This window comes from Bubalus kerabau, chromosome 6 (assembly GCF_029407905.1).
Source record: "Bubalus kerabau isolate K-KA32 ecotype Philippines breed swamp buffalo chromosome 6, PCC_UOA_SB_1v2, whole genome shotgun sequence".
NCBI classification, from domain to species: domain Eukaryota; kingdom Metazoa; phylum Chordata; class Mammalia; order Artiodactyla; family Bovidae; genus Bubalus; species Bubalus kerabau.
Window position 1 is genome coordinate 103,268,295 of NC_073629.1, and position 19,276 is coordinate 103,287,570.

Genomic DNA, 19,276 nt, shown 5'->3' on the forward strand with positions numbered 1-19,276 from the left:
GGCTGCTGTCTATGGGGTCACACAGAGTCAGACACGACTGAAGTGACTTAGCATAGCATAGCATAGCACTGAATCCTCCTGAGTTTGAAGTACACTGCAGTTGTCTGGCAAAAATAAAGCAGGGTTTTGAAGGCAGAGACCTGGATTCAAGTATGCTCTACTACTTGGTATCCAACTGAGCTTGGACAAGTCAGTTTTTCCAGGCCTCAGTTTCTTCTGTAATATGTGAATAAGAATGTCTATTTCAGAAGGATGCTGTGGCAATTAACCAGGAGAATCAGACAATGATAGAGAAAGCCTATCATTCTGGAACATTCATTGAGGCCTACATACCATTTATAGCAAGCTGAATAAGACATGAGGCATGTGCTGCACACTATGTACGCCAGGATGAAGGAAACAACGTCCATCTCATTAATTTGTTTTTTGTTTGTTGCCCCTGTCCCTTGGTGGTTAAGGTACAAATTATTCTTGAAGCCTTTTCCAACCCCTGAGCTGTTTTCTGTTAACAGAGTTCCACGAGAATTTTCACCTGCCCTTGAACCACTGTACATATGCCAAAGTCCTGAACCTCAAGCATGGCTCAACCTGGATCTTCTTCATCTGTCTTCTCTCTCACCCACCTCCCCCTGAGTCTGAGCACCTAAGATCACACACTGTTTCCACTGCTTACTAGAATAAGGCCTTGGTGAAGTTACTTAAACTCTCTGTGCCTGAGTTTCCTCACCTGTGAAAGAGGGATAATAACTGTGCTGATTTCACGGGGATTTCCCAAGTATTAGATGGTAACTCAGGAAGCACTTGTGTTAGCTATTCTCACTGTCACCGAGCCCACATGAGCAGCTGCTTCCTCTAAGTTCTCTGAAGGCTCACAGCTCCTCCTTCTCTGCTGCTGCTGCTAAGTCGCTTCAGCCGTGCCTGACTCTGTGCGACCCCACAGACGGCAGCCCACCAGACTCCCCCGTGCCTGGGATTCTCCAGGCAAGAACACTGGAGTGGGTTGCCATTTCCTTCTCCAATGATGCATGAAAGTGAAAAGTGAAAGTGAAGTCGCTCAGTTGTGTCCAACTCTTCGCAACCCCATGGACTGCAGCCTACCAGGCTCCTCCGTCCATGGGATTCTCCAGGCAAGAGTACCGGAGTGGGTTGCCATTGCCTTCTCCTCCTCCTTCCCTCCAGATTGTCAATTTCCCTTTGCCTGCAATGTATTCCACCTCTCCTCACTGCCACCCTCCACTCCTCCATGCTTAAATGTCATTCCTCTGAGAAGGCTTTAGGATCCACCCACTTCACTTAACAACTAGGTTAAGAACCCTTGTTAAACATTCACTCGCTCTGTACTTTTCCTTTGAGGCACTTATTATCATAATCCAATGTTTGTTCACCCCATTAAAATAAAGAGTGTCTTACACTGCTTCCTATCCACCCTGATACTTAGCACAATTCCAAGTCCATAACAGCACACATCATTTAAGTATCTGAGGAATGATGACTTCTTAAATCTGACTAGGCTCAATCTTTCTCTCTTGGGATTATAATAACCTCTAACAGTCAGTCACTTTTCTGCCAAGGGGCAGAACTCTTCATTCCCTTTACCTTCTGGGGTAATATTTTCAGAAATGCAAATCAAGAATTTAACAAATGAACTTGTGGCTGAGTGAGACTGCCAGGAACATGTGTTGATTCAAGTTATTTTAGGTTTGCATTGCTCAGTATGGCTACTGAGCACCTGCGATGTTGCTAGCACAAAGTGACATATGCTTAAATGTAAAATACACTCTGGATTTTAAAGACTTGGTACAAAAGAAGAACATTAAATATCTCATAATTTTTAATATTCATCACATGTTGAAATGACACTATTTTGGAAATATGGGGTTAAAGAAAATATATTATTATAAATTAATTTTACCTATTTTTTTTAACCTCTTTAAGCAGCTACCAGAAAACTGGCATATACGGCCTGCATTGGGTTTCCATTGGATAATGCTGTTTTAGACTATATGCATGAAAGGTCTGTTGTATTTCACAACATCCCTCCATGTCTTCTCATTTTAATCCACAAAACATGCTTCAAATTCCTTGAGTATTCCTCAGTAATGGTATTTCTGATGCATAGGCTACTCCACCAGCCCCGTGAGCACATTTGATCCTTTTTAATAGGGTAGTTTCCTACAGTTGTATTTAATCTTGGGTCTCATTACATCAAATCCTAATACTGGAGATTTACCATCCTGTGGCCACTTTCTTTTTGCACTGTAAACATTACGGCTAAGAACACAAGATCTACAAGAGACCACCTGTTTTGGAGTCCTGGCTCTGCCACTTACTAGCTGTGCAACTTTGTTACTCTTAAAATCTCCGTGCCTCAGTTTCCTCAACTGAAAAATGGGGATAACAGTGTCTACTTCGTAGGGTTGAGAGTAATCTTTGACATTGGTAAAGCGCTAAGTTGGTCTCTGGCACACAGTAAGCATTCAATAGGTAAGGACTCATTTCATGATTATACACCTCTCACCCTTCCCATCCACTCACATGTTCTGTAACATTGGGTACCTCTCCTAGTGATGTTTTCTTTCCAAATCTGACATTTTACACTTCTAATTCCAAAGCTCTGCTACTCCCCAGCTGAGAGTAGCACTTGGGTAAGGTACTTCACTTCTCTTGATTTTTAGTTTGTCTGTAAATGAAAATGGCTATTGTCACCTTCCTTGCACAAGTCTGAACCACACAATGTATACAAAAGTTCCTTGCATGGTCCTTCGTAGTTAATGGATGCTTCATTTGCATTTTCCGATTTAAAACGTGTGATCCTCACAACAGATCAGAAGATAGGTATTTTACAAAGAAGAAAACAGGATCCGGGAAATCAAGATTTGCCCAAAGTTGCACAGATAGCTACAGGGCAGTGCCAATACTAGAACGAGGTTTCACTCTGAACCCAACGTTTTTTCATGAAATCTAAGCTGCTCTCCAAAAGCATGAGCGCTGCTGCTGCTGCTGCTGCTGCTGCTAAGTCGCTTCAGTCGTGTCCGACTCTGTGCGACCCCAAAGACAGCAACCCACTAGGCTCCTCTGTCCCTGGGATTCCGCTAGAACCTAATTAATTTATGCTGTTTATGGCATTCCAATAATATTTGAAAGATGCAGCAACCGGCAAACCTGTCCACTGAAACTGCAACAGAAGATCAAAATACAGATTTTCTGAATGCCATTACGAGGTCAAAGAACCCAAGAGCCGTAGAGTTGAGAGTCGTGGATTAAATTTCGGCAAACAAAACTGAGCCACGAGTTCCTCCTCTAGCCCCCGCGAGGAAAGTAGGGGTGAGGAGATGCTACTGTTGGGCCTTCAGGAGGGCCAGGCGGCCCCCAGACCCCGAGGAGGCCACGGCCGCGCCTGGCCGCCGGACCCTCCCCCTCGGATCTCCAGGCCCAGCGCTGCGCCCGCCCGCCCCTCACCTCCGGCTCCGGGCGCTCCGAGGCCATCACACAGCCCTCCCGCGCCGGCCCGGGCCAGAGACGATGCTCCGCTCCTGACCCCTGACCCGGAGGTCTCGCGACTGGCGGGGCCGGAAGTGAGTGGGAGGGTCGAGTTCTGGCTTTCTAATTGGCTGACTTGGGAACCGGAAGAGGAAGTGATTGGCACCGCCCCCCCCCCCCCCCCCCCCCCCCCCCGCCGCCGCAATGCAGGTGAGGACTGGTTTGGCGCTAGTGACCGCTAACTAGCTTTGGGTAACGAGACAGAGAGTGGGCTGGCCGAGGAGAGAGTGAGGAGTTAGGGCTGAGAGGACGGGGTCGAGACCGCGACTGTGAGATAAGGGGACGCGCGATGGGGGCGAGGACCTCTAGAGAGGGATGGGGGTGGAGCCCGGCTGACAGGAGACAGAAACTGCAGTTAAGTTGGGACGGAGAAGGCAGCACTCACTGTCTTGCTAGGGTGTGGAAAAGGATCAAGTTGTAATTTGGGAAGGTGCAGTCCAAGAAAGATGGCTGAAGAAAGAGGTGGATTGGGCTCGGGCTCAGGCCCCAGCCTAGGCTGTTGGATGTCGACAGAACAGAGAATCTGTAATTGGAGAGAAGCCCGAGGGTGGAAGGAATTGTGGGACCGTGGTGGTCAGAAGCCAGACTAAGAATCTGAGGCCGTGGGTGGAACCCGGCTCCTGTCCTGCACGTTCGGGGTTTTGCAGTTTTGCTTCATTCTTCCTAGTGTGTACCCCTAGTAGTTAAAGGGTGAAATGAGATAAAACTGGAGATCGTAGACGTAAAGGAAATGCCATGGAGACCCCTCCGCTTTTAATATAGTTTGCCTAGTGCTTAGGGGCCTGTGCAGCTTTGTTGTTGTTTTGTTTCGGTTTTTATTTGTCACTGTTTGTTGCACAAGGGTAGTTGTTAGTACATCAGTGGCACCCCACTCCAGTGCTCTTGCCTGGAAAATCCCATGGACGGAGGAGCCTGGTAGGCTGCAGTCCATGGGGTCGCGAAGAGTCGGACGCGACTGAGCGACTTCACTTTCACTTCTCACTTTCATGCATTGGAGAAGGAAATGGCAACCCACTCCAGTGTTCTTGCCTGGAGAATCCCAGGGACGGGGGAGCCCGGTGGGCTACCATCTCTGGGGTCGCACAGAGTCGGGCACGACTGAAGCGACTTAGCAGCAGCAGCAGCAAGCTTGCAAAAGGGGCACAGGAATATTGGTACAGCAATAAAGTGAGTGCAGATTAATTTAGTAAGGAAGAGGTTGAAACAGCAAATGCTGAGGGAAGAGGAAGGTGGGGGTGGCAGCGGTGGTGACCATGGCAGTAGTCAGAGGAGCCTTCCTGTGTAGGTAGGTTTTCAGAGATTATGTCATTGCCAAGGAGAGCCAGGTTCACAAGGCAGGTTCTAGAACAGAGGACGTCAGAGGACGTATGCTGCTGAGGTGTCCCAAACATAATAAATCCCAGATATCACGTCTGGTGAAAATTGTCCAATGAGGGAGAACAGAGAAAAACCAAGCTTAATATAGGGAAACAGTCACGCCTGGCTTAAAAGCAATGAGAGGAAGGAATCAGTAGGTAAGAGGAATTGCGGTCAGATGAATGGGTTTAAAGGTCTAAGGGTTGATGCTATCTGTGATCCTAACACCAAATACAGTAAACAAGCTGACTCTCCCTGTGCCAATGAGATTCTGTGTCACTCTACTGGTGTTGTACACTGTCACCCTGGCTTTTCAGCCTTCCTCTATATGCATCATCCTTACACTCATCTGAGTAACCAACCTATTCCTGTTGGCTCAGAGGGAGGAAAAACAGCTTGAGGCATCATTAGACGCACTGCTGAGTCAAGTGGCTGATCTGAAGAACTCACTGGGGAGTTTCATTTACAAGCTGGAGAACGAGTATGACCGGCTGACCTGGTAAGATTTGCCAGGGCAAGCTGGGGAGGGCTCCATGGGTGGGCTAGGCCCCCTGCTGGATAGGGTATCTCCAGCATGTATCACTTTGCCAACATCTTTTGATTTAGAAAGAGCTGGGTTTCCCAACATTTAACACTGAAGTTGGCCTTGGGCCCCAATTGTAAGGGAAGTAGAGAAATGCCCAATTTCTCAACCCAGGTTCTTTCTAGCTTTTGATTCTCCCTGTTTGACTTCTCCAGGATGAGGTCCTACTGCAGTGGGTCCTCCCACCACAGTATTCATACTGGATTTCTTGCACGGGTGTTGTCAAGTCTTTTAGGTCCAATCTACTGAGAAAGTTTGGATCTGGAAAGGGATCTTTTACCCAGTTTTGAAGTTCTAGTGATTAAAGTGTAGCCACCATTCCTATTTTGCCATTGTCCTCACCCCATTCAAATAGAGTAGTTCCTCGTAGTCTATCAGGGATAAGTTCTAAGACGCACTGTGGGTTCCCGAAACTATGATAATACTGAATCCTATTCTGTATATACTGTGGGTTGTTTTTTTTTTTTCCTATACTACTTGTGTGGGTAGCATATACAATATGGATATGCTGGACAAAGGGATGATCAACATCCCGGGTGGGACAGAGTGGGGTGAAGCAAGATCTCATCACGCTCCTCAGAACACCTCCCAGTTTAAAAACATGGATTGTTTATTTCCTGGATTTATCATTTAATATTTTTGGACTGTGGTTGACCACAGGTAGATGAAACCTCAGAAAGTGAAACTTAGGATAAGTGGGGACTCCTATAATGACCTGTCTTTTTTCTGCATCTGTGTCAGAAATTCAAAGTGTATCCCTCTTTTTAACCCCATAATCCCTGTGAGCCAGTCTAGTTCTTGCCCAGGCCAGTGTAGGGCTGTGAGTGTTTTGAGGGTGAGTCTGGTTATTCCTAGTCCAAGGGACCCTTTTGAGGCTCCTTTACCAGGAACATTCTGACATCTTCTTACCACCACCAGGCCATCTGTCCTGGACAGCTTTGCCTTGCTTTCTGGACAGCTGAACACTTTGAACAAGGTCTTGAAGCATGAAAAGACACCACTGTTCCGCAACCAAGTCATCATCCCTCTGGTGTTGTCCCCAGACCGAGATGAAGATCTCATGGTAAGAGGAGGAGAGGGATGCAGCTTAGGAAACAATGTTCTTATGTGAGGACTGACAGCACAGTGGTTGGTTTCTATTCTAGAAATTTTGAATATGCAGTAATGTATGGCAATAAGTGGGGGCTACATTTTGGAGGCCTTGCTTTTTGTCCTTCTGGAGTTTGGGAGAACCACTCCCAAAGAGTGCTAAATTAACCTGAGGCCTACAGCACCAAGATAAAGACCTTTTTCCTCTTTCCTCCAACACCTGTCTCGAGCAAAAAGTTTGTTTTTTGTAACCTTTCCTAGTTCAATCTTTGATTAAAATGTGGCAGAGAGGGGTTTATCCTTAGATCTGGTAGAGATGGGGTGTGAGTAGATAGAGTTGAAGGATGGAATGAGGGGAATGGTGTCTTAGGAAGCCAGATATTATTAGTCTCAGGTTGTGTTTTCCCTGAAAATGCAGTGTTTGCCTGTGGAAGGAACTATGTGTATATCAGGCCAGAATTGAATCTTCTTGGAGTCCACAGTAGGATCAATAAAATCTGTGTGTTACAGAGGCAGACTGAAGGACGGGTACCTGTTTTCAGCCACGAGGTGGTCCCTGACCATCTGAGAACCAAGCCTGACCCTGAGGTTGAAGAGCAAGAGAAGCAGCTGACCACAGATGCTGCTCGCATTGGCGCTGATGCAGCGCAGGTTGGACTGAGTCACTGCCCTGCTGCCCTACACCCTCGAGTTTTACCATGAGAAGCTGAGTATTCCCACTCCTGTATTGTAGGGTATGGCAGTTGGTTATGCCTCCATTGCCCCTGGAATAGCTCGAGGAAGAAACTTTCCTGTAATCATTTCTTGCTTGCCCTAATTTCTGTACAAACTTACATGTGTTACAGAAACAGATCCAGAGCTTGAACAAAATGTGCTCAAACCTTCTGGAGAAAATCAGCAAAGAGGAACGAGAATCAGAGAGTGGAGGTATGGAGGGATTGGTAGCAAAGTGGTGGGGGAATGAGGGATAAGATCATGGGGATAGGAAGGGTGGTGTTGGTAGTGGTGAAATGAGGATGCAGGGATGTGCTGTTTAGCCAAGGGTATGCATCTATTCTGTTGGCCTTCTATATTTCAGGCCAGAGCTGGGGCAGGTGGAGAAAGGAGCAAAGAGAGAAGGGCGAATTCTGAGATAGTCATGGGGGTCCTCTGGCTCTTCGTCTGGGTTGCCAGGAAGTCTGGATGCTACCGAAGTCAGAACTCCAAGCCCTGGCACTCATACTGGTCTTCCTGGTGCTAAATGAAGTCCAGGGCCAGAGGCATACCTCAGGGTCTCCACTTACCTTGCCTTTCAGGTCTCCGGCCGAACAAGCAGACCTTTAACCCAGCAGACACCAACGCCTTAGTGGCAGCTGTTGCCTTTGGAAAGGGGCTTTCTAACTGGAGGCCTTCAGGCAGCAGTGGTGCTAGCCAGCCAGGCCAGCCGGGAGCTGGAACAGTCCTCACAGGAGCCTCGGGATTACAGCAGGTGCAGATGGCAGGAGCTCCAAATCAGCAGCAGCCAATGCTCAGTGGGGTGCAGATGGCCCAAGCAGGTCAGCCAGGTAAGGTGACAAAGATTGGCTTGGTGACAGACCTTGAGCAGGGATGTGAAAATAAACTGGGTTATCTGCCACACTTCCCCCTCACCCCATCCCCAGGGCTGGAGAGATTCTCCTTTTCTCCCTTGGACTGTGACCCGGAAAAAAACTCTTGAGAGTGAAGGTCCCATTTGAGACTCTGTTAACAGACACCAGACAATGAGAAAGAACTTTGACTGAAATTGCCCTTAGCTACCCTTCTGTCCCCTTTAACTTTGGGTAGGTGTATTGTCAGTGTCTCACCCTAGGTATTAGGATCATTGGGTAGATGTGTTGGGAATTGACAAGCAGGCAGGTTTTCCAGTGCTATGCCTATTCCTTGCTCTGTATACTGTCTCTTCTGCTCACTCTTAGTAATTATAAGAACAGTCTGGAGGAGTTCGGATATAAGCAGCTAGAAGAAATATTTTCTTCCAAGCTGTCTAGGCAAAGGGACAAGCTCTCTTTTTCTATTAGGGGAGGAGCAGGAGCCTCCAGGGATGTGTCCCAGCCCTTCCCACTATCCCTCCTCCTGACCATCTTCAGGTAGAGGGCTGGGCAGGGAGCCGTACCTCAGCCTTGTCACCCAAGGTCAGATGCCACAGATTCTGAGCTGATGGAGGAGGTGACAGAAGGGAACCTGGGAGGCAACACTTCTGATTTATGATGAACATCTGACTATGCTTCAGGTATCTTTCTTCATGTTCTTTTTAGGGAAAATGCCAAGTGGGATAAAAACCAACATCAAGTCGGCTTCCATGCATCCCTACCAGCGGTGAGTGTGAGTGGCAACCTCCACTCCCAGGTGTTCTTTTCAGAGTTGGGCAGTGAAACTGCCTTTTGCCCAAAGCTGACCTGGATGGGTACAATGAAAAGAACACAGGCTTTCGGCCACAGACAGATCCCATCTCCACTGCCAACTAGCTGTGTGACCTTGGGCAAGTGACCTACTTTTTCTGAGCCTGTTTTCTGGTTTATAAATGATGATAATACCTACCTCATAGGGTTGTTGTGAGGATTAAAATGGGAAAACGATGTAAAACACATAGCACAATCTATGAAATAATGAGTATTCAATAAATGAGAGTTTCTCCAGCCACTTCTTCCCACTGTCCCCTCCTCGGTCCTCGATCCAGAACTTGCCCTGATCTGAGACTGCTTCATGTCTGTGGTGAGCTGATGGACACAAGATCGTGGACCGCTCAGCTTTGTTTGAAATCCTGTGTTTATTCTGTGCTGCCAGAGATGGTGACAGCTTCTGTGTCCCTAGAGGCCCACTGCCTCCGCAGGCCTGGCTTCCCAGATTCCAGCCTGGCCATCTCTCCAGGCTGCAGGTGACGAGGCCTCTGGGCTGAGACAGACCATCCACTTATAAGTCTGGAGAAGCTTGGGCCTGCTCTACTCTCCATCCTCTCAGAAGCCAGTTCAGCTCTCATCTGGGAAATAGTCAGAGTCCCCTATCCTTTACCCAACCCTGGGCCTGTGAGGGAAGATGTTGAAGTCCCAGTAGATGGGGGCTTCCTCAGGAAGTGGCTCTGCCAGGCAGGGCTACATGAGAAAGGGTTTTGTGAGCACGTGAAAATATCCCTTGTTCTCCAGACCTTTTTTTTTCTTTCATATTTTGGAGGGAAAGAGGAATTGCACCTCACACCGTCTCTCGTCATGGTTGAGTCATCCTCAAAGTATGCCTGGTTCCTGGGCTCAGTTAGCATGGCTTTTCTCCAGTCCATGGAGCCAGTAGTTCCAATAAGGGTCAAGTGGATGGTGGGAGGTGGCAGCTGCCAGCACTTTTGCCTGCTTCTATAAAGCTGGAGAGGAGAGTGGGCTTGGGTCACCAGCTTAAGCTGCCTTTCTTGGCTCTCCTTTGCAAGCAAGGGCAGGAGTTGAGTCAGCAGAAGTGGACCAAAGGATTGCTCTGAATAAAGTTATTTAAGTTGATGACCACCGTGTCAGGGTTATCTGACAGCCGGTAAATTGAGAGAGCTATGTGGGGATTGGAGACTACATGTCAGAGACTTTCAAGGTTGCTGCAAGGCAATATTTGTAAAAATTTTACTTATTTATTTGGCTGTCCTGGGTCTTAGTTGCAGCCTGCAGGATTTTTGGTTGCAGCAGGTGAACTCTTAATTGCAGCATATCGGATCTAGTTCCCCAACCAGAGAGCAAACCCAGGCCCCTAACAATGGGAACTCAAAGTCTTAACCACTGGACCACCAAGTCCCAAGGCAATTCTTGTTTGTTCTCCAATAAAAAGTTTTCTTAGGTTTTTTTTTTTTTTTTTTCTCTTATCTGTAGGTTTGATCTAAAAGTCCTGAGAGGTAATAAGAGGGCCTGCTCATTCCTCCCAGCTGCCTTTTTTCTGTTCTCTTCTGTCACGTATTAGTACTTGGGTATTTGTTCAGTGCCAGGCAGGACTCTGCCAGGCTGTGGCAGCAAAGGACTGGAAAAGCAGTCACAGATGTCACATGCATTCTAGTTCCATCACGACCAGAAATGTATCCACACAGCTCACTGATTATAGTACACAGAGAGCCGAGAGTCCTGCCGTCAGCTCTGAGGCAGTGTCAGGGGTTTTCCCCACTACAGCAGGGCTGCCTTACCAGTCTGTCAGCCTACTCACCTGTTCCTTCTCCTCTCTCCCGTTTGCACTGGAAATACCCGAGCTCACTGTCACGTTGGATAGGATTCAAGGTGTGTGTCTCCAAAACCCCTGGAGTAGCTTGGTGACCACTGTCCTTTATTCCACCCAAAGATTCCTTCCTGTTGAAAGTTTCTAGAAAACTTTCAAACCTATTGAAACCAACCCCAAGTGTCTTTGTTGTCTCAGACTAATAGCAATGTCATTCCCAAAGTACTATTTGAAATGGATTCCTTGCCCTCCCAGAGTGGAAGTGCCCTCCTGCCCCAAGAGGAGCATACTCGGGACCCCACCTCCATCTCATGCCCTTAAGCAAACCGTCCTTACGTCTGTACTCACTCTGAGAGGACATGCTCTCGTTCCCAACCTCCCAACCCCAGGTCCTTTGGAGTGTACAAACCTAGCAGCATCACCAGCTCTGGGGCTCATACAGCCCAGCAAGTGTCTCGGTGGAGAGTATCGCCCATGCCTAACACACTCATCCCTAAAGGAGGGAATAGAGAGAATACTATAGAGTTTCAAGAAGAGCACATTGACCTGCTGCCCCCTTGCTCAGGTTTAAGATAAAAAGATGGCACTCTTCCTTCCCTCTGGTAGTGTTGTCCAGTTTCTGATGTTTCTGTTTTGCCTGGGTCCTGTGCTTGCTTCTACTCTTGGGGACCCGGGGAAAATGAGATTAGGCCATTGTCTCCCAGGTGTGTGTCTGGGATGGCGAAACAAGCAGCAGCTGTTAAACTTAAGTACAGCACAGAGGTCATCCTGTTGAAGGCGGAGGCTTACTGCATCGGTATTTGCATGACCCCCATTGCTAGGACCGCCCCCTCTCCAGCTCTGCCCTGAGGCTGGGACTCTCATTGCTGAACCTCTCTTTTGCACGTTGCCCCAGTCACCCTGTTTTCTTCCTCTGCTGATGTCTATTGCTGCCCTACCTAGTTAGGTCATTTAACTTGACCTTGCATTTTCTTGGAAAACAGTCAAGGTAGATAGGTTTTAGCTAAGTGCTCCTTCAAACTCCATAATCAGTCCTGGTGTTTGGACTGAACCAGAGCCGGTATAGTGCCCACCTCCTGTCCTGCTGTTGAAGGGAAGAAGCTGATCTCTGCAGGAATGCCCTAGTGCAAGGCCAGTCCCTTTCCCACCCCCTTCTCACCTCCCCCAGGCAGCTGGGAACAACCTCTCCCTTTGTCTGAACTTCTTGTACAGAATAATCCTCCTTATGGACAATGTATTCTCTGTGCCTTGTGGACACAGGAGCCGTGTGAGCTGATCCCAGCACCAGGCAGGACGGGGGCGGAATCCGTCCAAAGGCCACTCTAGATCAGCTCCTGATTACTGTCTAGAGAAACTGCCAAGGGATGTACATTTTCTTCCATCTGTTCCAAGTTGTGGGGGCTAGCCTATTGAAGTTTAGCAGTGGGCCAGGAGTAAGGCTGAGGGCTGTGGTCCCTTTGTGATTCAGTCTGGAGGGTTCACTGTACCAACTTATGGAGGCTCAATGTGGCTCTGGCCTGACAGCCTTGAACACACAGAGGCTAACATTTGGAAAGAGTTTACCACCCTGCAGGTGGGGCTTTCTAACTGAAACTCCAGTCACTGCTTCAAGATGTATTTTGTCCTACGGGACAACTTTCCTCTCTTCTTCCCTTTAACTTCTGTCTGTTATTTTCTACTGAGGCAGGTTCTGGCTCTCTGTTGTCACCTCTTGATCAGTTCACATGCTCTCAAGATGTCACCTACCATATGTACATGGCAGTTCCCCCAAGTACACAATGGACAAGGCCCCTGACTTCCCTGGGCCTCAGTTTTCTCACCTGGGTGCTCCCAGTGATACTTCCTAGCTTTCAAGTCTCTGGCAATGATTCTGAAGCCTGTATATCCCCAGGCATTTTTCATTTTCCTCATCACATGACTATGTTATGATAGGCAAAGTTTTTCTTAGACTGGCCTGCCAATCCCTTGAACCCCTCCAAACTGTTCCTAAAGTTCCCTGTCACCTGCAGCTTAAAATACAGACCTCCCTCTAGATCACGTCCCTAAAATTATTTCCTAACTTGCACTAGTTCTTTAGTAAAAGTTACAACAGAGATAAATGCATTGAATGCCAGAGGTCACCTTCCCACTCAGGCATCTCTTTCACTCCTCTGGGCAAGATACATGTACCAGAGACTCCCCCACCTAAAGGCAGCAAATTATACTTTTCCACATGATGATAACCTTCCCCATGAAATTGAATCCAAGGCACCATGGGCTGCTCCCCTTCCTGTGTTTCCTCTGCCATGTCATTCCCTTCCCTTCTGTTGCCCGAATTTCCCTCCTTCACGGTCATTTTGATAATTAATCTTCCATGGCCCACAGCCCATGTGTAGACCATCCTTGTTCTTTTGTACTCATTTCTCTAGGCTGCACACATTTTCATGACCCTGGTTAGTATCCTTCCGTGTTAATCCTTGAGCCCACGTCATCACTCACTTGACTCTCGGCCATGCTCTTGAAATACAGAGGCTACCACCACCATCTTCTTTCACGCCCCATACTCACTCTTTAGCCCCACTTCCACTCTTCCTCAGGAACTAGCCTGTCTCAGATCACTGTTAACCTGAGAGCTAAATCCAGACTTTTTTCAGTCTTTCTGTTTCTTACTTATCTCCATGGTTTTAAACAGTGCTGGCCATTGCTCTTCCACCTTTTGCCCTTCACTGACTCCCGCTTCTCTGACCATCCCTTCTCTGCAGCTTTTGGCCTTCTGTCCCTCTGCCTGCTTCTTGAATGTTGTTATTCTCCAGGACTCTGTTGTTAACCTTCTTTTCTTATTCTACTTGCTGTCTCTCTGACCACCACCTTTATGTACATAACTCAAACAAGTTTTATCAGACAGCCCAGACCTCTTTGCTGACATGCAGATGCCTATTGCGTATTTCTGCCCCTATGATCCACAAATACCTCAGGTTCTGAATGTGCCAGTCCAATCATCTTTCCCTTCCAACCTGTTTCTTTTCTAGTATCCTAGGTATGACCTAAGCCAGGTCTATGGAGACTGTCCTAAACACTTCCCCACTCTGTGTCCCAGCACCGCCCCACCCCCCACTCAGTCAGATACAAATCCTGTCAATTCTGCCTCCCCAAGATCCATCCATCCTGCCCTGTAGTTTGGGCCTGGAGCCTCGCCTTAAAAGTATTGTTTGGACGCCCTGCATCCAGGCTTGCCCACTCCAACTCATCTTCCTTGTGGCTGCCAGAGATTTATGCATATCTGATCACATTCAGTTCAGTTCAGTTCAGTCGCTCAGTCGTGTTTGACTCTTTGCGACCCCATGAATCGCAGCACGCCAGGCCTCCCTGTCCATCACCAACTCCAGAGTTCACTCAGACTCACATCCATCGAGTCAGTGATGCCATCCAGCCATCTCATCCTCTGTCGTCCCCTTCTCCTCCTGCCCCCAATCCCTCCCAGCATCAGAGTCTTTTCCAATGAGTCAGCTCTTCACGTGAGGTGGCCAAAGTACTGGAGTTTCAGCTTTAGCATCATTCCTTCCAAGGAAATCCCAGGGCTGATCTCCTTCAGAATGGACTGGTTGGATCTCCTTGCAGTCCAAGGGACTCTCAAGAGTCTTCTCCAACACCACAGTTCAAAAGCATCAATTCTTCAGCGCTCAGCCTTCTTCACAGTCCAACTCTCACATCCATACATGACCACAGGAAAAACCATAGCCTTGACTAGACGGACATTTGTTTGCAAAGTAATGTCTCTGCTTTTGAATATGCTATCTAGGTTGGTCATAACTTTCCTTCCAAGGAGTAAGCGTCTTTTAATTTCATGACTGCAGTCACCATCTGCAGTGATTTTGGAGCCCCCCAAAATAAAGTCTGACACTGTTTCCACTGTTTCTCCATCTATTTCCCATGAAGCGATGGGACCGGATGCCATGATCTTCGTTTTCTGAATGTTGAGCTTTAAGCCAACTTTTTCACTCTTCACTTTCACTTTCATCAAGAGGCTTTTGAGTTCCTCTTCACTTTCTGCCATAAGGGTGGTGTCATCTGCATATCTGTGGTTATTGATATTTCTCCCGGCAATCTTGATTCCAGCTTGTTTCTTCCAGTCCAGCATTTCTTATGATGTACTCTGCATAGAAGTTAAATAAGCAGGGTGACAATATACAGCCTTGACGTACTCCTTTTCCTATTTGGAACCAGTCTGTTGTTCCATGTCCAGTTCTAACTGTTGCTTCCTGACCTGCATACAGATTTCTCACATTACTGATCACATTACTCCCTTGATTAAAGTCCTTTTGATAGTTTCCTTCTTATGGTTCTCAAACTGGGGTCCACATACTGGTAGGGGCAGTGAGCCAGGCATACTGAATGTTATAGGGTAGAGCTCATCCTAGCTGCCCGTTTTACTCGAGGGTAAGTAACTTAAACAAAATGCAGAATTATCAGGCATGCAGTAAGGAGTAAGCAGACTTTGGGGAATTCCCACTAGTCCGAAGGGTTTCATACTAAGCTGCTAAATTCTCTGGGGATATTTATTCTTTTTTTTTACATTTACTGCAGCAGACAAGTTTGAAAAACAGCTTAAATTTCCTGGAAAAGCAAGTTGATATTTTTGTGATCTAGCTCCCTGGCTTCTCCCAACTTAATTTGTGCACTGTCCTGCCACCCAATCTATTCCCACGTTGTACAAATTGCTTGATGTTCCCTGAATGTAACTCTCTTTGGCCTCCCATTCCTTTATGCCCACTGTTCCCTCTGCACAGAACATTTTGTCCCATCGTTCTGTGATGAATATCCAATTTTCTTTCAAAATTCAGCTCACAGGTCACACTCTGAAGCTTTCCGAGAAACCTGTCTGTCCATAGCCCAGTGCCATTCCCACTAAGTGTGGTCAATGACCTGCTCTTTTATGCTCTACATTTGTACCTTGTACAAACTTATCTTAGCTCCTGCTGCTCTTTATTGCCCCCCCAAGTTCAAGCACCCTGCACTGTCAAAGTGTGACCAGTTCTTCTATCTGAGAGCTATATTTTCTTCTGCAAGAAATGTGCATGCCTGGCATACATGGCATCTGGCCCACTGTAAACACTTTAAGTGGTAGCTGCTGCTATTACTGTTGTTATTTGGTTGACCTTGGAGAGAGAGTATAATCTAGCATTTTGGTTAAAAGAGCATTTTCTAGTGCCGGGTTGTTCAGTTGCTTAGTCGTGTCTGATTCTTTGCAACCCCATGGACTGCAGCATGCCAGGCTTCCCTGTCCTTCAGTATCTTCTGGAGTTTGCCCAAATTCATGTCCATTGAGTTAGTGATGCTATCTAACCATCTCATCTTCTATAGCCCCCTTCTCTTCCTACTCTCAATCTTTCCCAGAATCAGGGTCTTTTCCAGTGAATCAGCTCTTCACATCAGCTGGCCAAAGTGTTGGAGCTTGAGCTTCAGCATCAGTCCTTCCAATGAATATTCAGGGTTGATTTCCTTTAGGTTCAAATTCTAGCTGTGCCACCTACTAGCTGTGTGGCCTTCAGCGAGTTACTTTAGCTCTGTCTGCCTCAGATTCCTTATTTCTAGGGATGATAATACTAGTGGCTATTTCACAAGGCTTCTGTGAAGTTTAAATATATTAATACATACAAAGCGCTTAGGATAGTGTGCCTGACGATAGTAGAAGCTCAGTAAATATTAACTATCCTCAGGGTAGTGTCTGAAAGTCTGCTGTCAGCAATTGTTGCTTCAATCAATCATTGACCAGTCCCTCTGTGCAGAGGTAACTCTTCCTCCCTCTGTACCTCATCTGTGCTCATAGCTACGTTCACACTAGGAGAGACTCTCCATGCACATTTAATCCCCCACTGTGTGCAGAGCAGACACTGGAACATTTCTGCACTGGCTTGCCTGATGCAATGAGTCATTTCCAGATCTAGTTGTGCGAACTTTCTTTCTCCCTCTTAGTTGTCACCTACAGACTTCTATTAAAGCCCAGTTTGGTCTCCTAAACGGTGATTTTGAGTTGAGACGATATGACAGGCTTCCTCACTGGCAGTGTTCCTTTTCACCCCTTCTAAGCTCTATCTGTTCCCTGTCCACACCATTTGAAGACCCAGTTCCAGTCTGTCCACATCTCATGTAAAGGGGGGCCTTCATCATTCAGAGGTCTCCCTGTGCAGCTGGGATGTGTTCTTCTCTGTCCCTGCTCACTCAGTCCAGGCTTAGGTCTTCACCGGTGGCTGTGTGATCCACTGGTTGTCACACACCAGAGCTCCATGCTTGCTCTCTTCCCTTCACAGTCACCACCAGTCCTTTAGGCCTTGTTTTGCCATGGCAGCTCCATGGTTCTTGTCACTATACTCTAAGCTATAGCCAGTACCTGCAGACTAGGTGCTGTCTCACACCTCCATGCCTTAAACATGCTTTGCTCTCTCCTTGGTGTGTCTACCCTCTCTTTTTCTTGCTCCAACCTCCTGTTCACCTAGGGAACAATTCGTCCTCCCAGTAGCACCTACTCCTGTGAAGTCTTTATCACTTCCTCCCTTTTACAGTTGACCATTCTTAAATTATACCCGACCTGGAGATGGTGACTGCAGCCATGAAATTAAAAGACACTTACTCCTTGGAAGGAAAGTTATGACCAACCTAGACAGCATATTAAAAAGCAGAGACATTACTTTGCCAACAAAGGTCTGTCTAGTCAAGGCTATGGTTTTTCCAATGGTCATGTATGGATGTGAGAGTTGGACTGTAAAGAAAGCTGAGCGATGAAGAATTGACACTTTTGACCTGTGGTGTTGGAGAAGACTCTTGAGAGTCCCTTGGACTGCAAGGAGATCCAACCAGTCCATCCTAAAGGAGATCAGTCCTGGGTGTTCATTGGAAGGACTGATGTTGAAGCTGAAACTCCAATACTTTGGCCACCCGATGTGAAGAGCTGACTCATTTGAAAAGACCCTGATGCTGGGAAAGGCAGGAGGAGAAGGCGATGACAGGATGAGATGGTTGGATGGCATCACCGACTCAGTGGACATGAGTTTGGGTAAACTCTGGGAGTTGGTGATGGACAGGAAGGCCTGGCGTGCTGCGGTCCATGGGGTCACAAAGAGTTGGACATGACTGAGTGACTGAACTGAACTGGACATTTATCCATTATGTGACCTTAGGCAGATTACTTTACTTCCAAGACCCTTGATTTCCACCTCCTAAATTGGTGCTATAATCCCATAATATGCTCAGTGAAAGGTACCTTCCACTTAGCATATTTAAAATTCAACTTAAGTAGCTCTTACTTTACTATAGGATAAAGTCCAAGCTTCTTAGAAGGTCATATACAAGGCCTGCCGGGCATATAGTCAGCACTGAAATGCCAACACTGTTCTTCCCCTGAGCAATCCCTTACACTCTCCTGAGAAATCTTGTGTTTATCACATAGCATGTTAGACTATTTTGATTACAACATATTACAATTAAACTAGCTTAACTGAAAAAAAAAAAGAGAGACCCAATGGATTTGGGTTATACAGATGGGGAGTTGAAGGGTGACTGGCTCCAGGCAGGTCAGGGGTTTGGTGTTGTCTCAGCTCTGTCTCTGCGTTTCTCCACTCTACTACATATAGCTCATCTCGTGGAAGAACTCTCTTGTTGCTTGGATTCTGTGCCATTAGGAGCACTGAGGGAAATGGAGAGAACACCATGACTAAAGCACCAGTGGGGCTGGGCAGAAATTCCATAAAGGAAATGAAAGCAGGGGGACGGGAAAGTATCTGAATGCAACCGGACTTAAAGCTACAACAGTCCACTGTGTGTGGTTTTATCTCTGCAGACAATTTGCAGATACTGTCCCCCACGCCCCGGCCCCCACCACAAGCAAACCCCATCCTTTCTCCTAAACTTACAGTACTGTTTCAGATTGCCTGTGGAAGGGGCCATCATTCCTCAAACTCAGGATATCCCAAACTGCATTCACTTCCTCCATCCTGCTCCATGGTGTTATCCAGCTTGCCAGCCTGGCTGTCAGTTCTGGTCCCATCCCCTCTTCTTCCTTCTTGCTCCGTTGCCCTAGGTTAGCCCCTCACCGTGTCACACCTGTGCCTCTGAGCTGGTCTCCTCGCTGGCCTCCCTTCCTCTGCCTTCCTCTTGATAATCTCACTGTCACCAGGTTTTTCTTTGTAAATAACAATGGGGATCATACCAACCCCTTAAAAATCTCCAGGGACATCTCAGTACAAACAAAACTCCTCTTTCTTTCATTCAAAACACTTCATGATTTGGGGCCAATCTACTTTTTAACCTAGCATATGAAGGCCTTTCATTCACTGGATCCTTTCGCCAAATAGAACCACTTCCAGTTCCCTGCTCCTGTCCTTTTCTTCCCTCCATCCACCCCTTTGTCCATGCTTTTTCCTCAGCTTGAACCATCTATGTTACTTCCACCTCACTTGCTGTGTCACCTTGAGAAAAAATCCTTCGCCCTTTCTGATTCCATCCTTTCCCCATCTGTTCAGCAGTGATCACAGTACTTGCCTTAGA

The 19,276-nt window shown here is 47.1% G+C and overlaps 2 protein-coding genes across 3 annotated transcripts in view; one reads left to right on the plus strand and one right to left on the minus strand.

Annotated features, from left to right (window-relative positions):
- SZT2 (SZT2 subunit of KICSTOR complex) overlaps positions 1-3,560 on the minus strand; it is a 52,450-nt gene extending 48,890 nt beyond the window's left edge. For both annotated transcript variants that reach the window (XM_055586143.1, XM_055586142.1), the window contains exon 1: positions 3,460-3,560. In XM_055586143.1, coding sequence (XP_055442118.1) covers positions 3,460-3,486 — 27 coding nt within the window. In that variant the 5' untranslated portion in view covers positions 3,487-3,560. The remainder of the gene's footprint in view (positions 1-3,459) is intronic.
- A 111-nt stretch (positions 3,561-3,671) lies between these two features.
- Positions 3,672-9,226, plus strand: MED8 (mediator complex subunit 8). The gene is made up of 7 exons (XM_055586147.1): positions 3,672-3,690; positions 5,277-5,395; positions 6,398-6,542; positions 7,079-7,219; positions 7,414-7,495; positions 7,864-8,112; positions 8,842-9,226. The coding sequence occupies exons 1-7, from the start codon at positions 3,685-3,687 to the stop codon at positions 8,904-8,906; spliced, it is 807 nt and encodes a 268-aa protein (XP_055442122.1). The 5' UTR covers positions 3,672-3,684; the 3' UTR covers positions 8,907-9,226.
- The last annotated feature ends 10,050 nt before the right edge of the window (positions 9,227-19,276 follow it).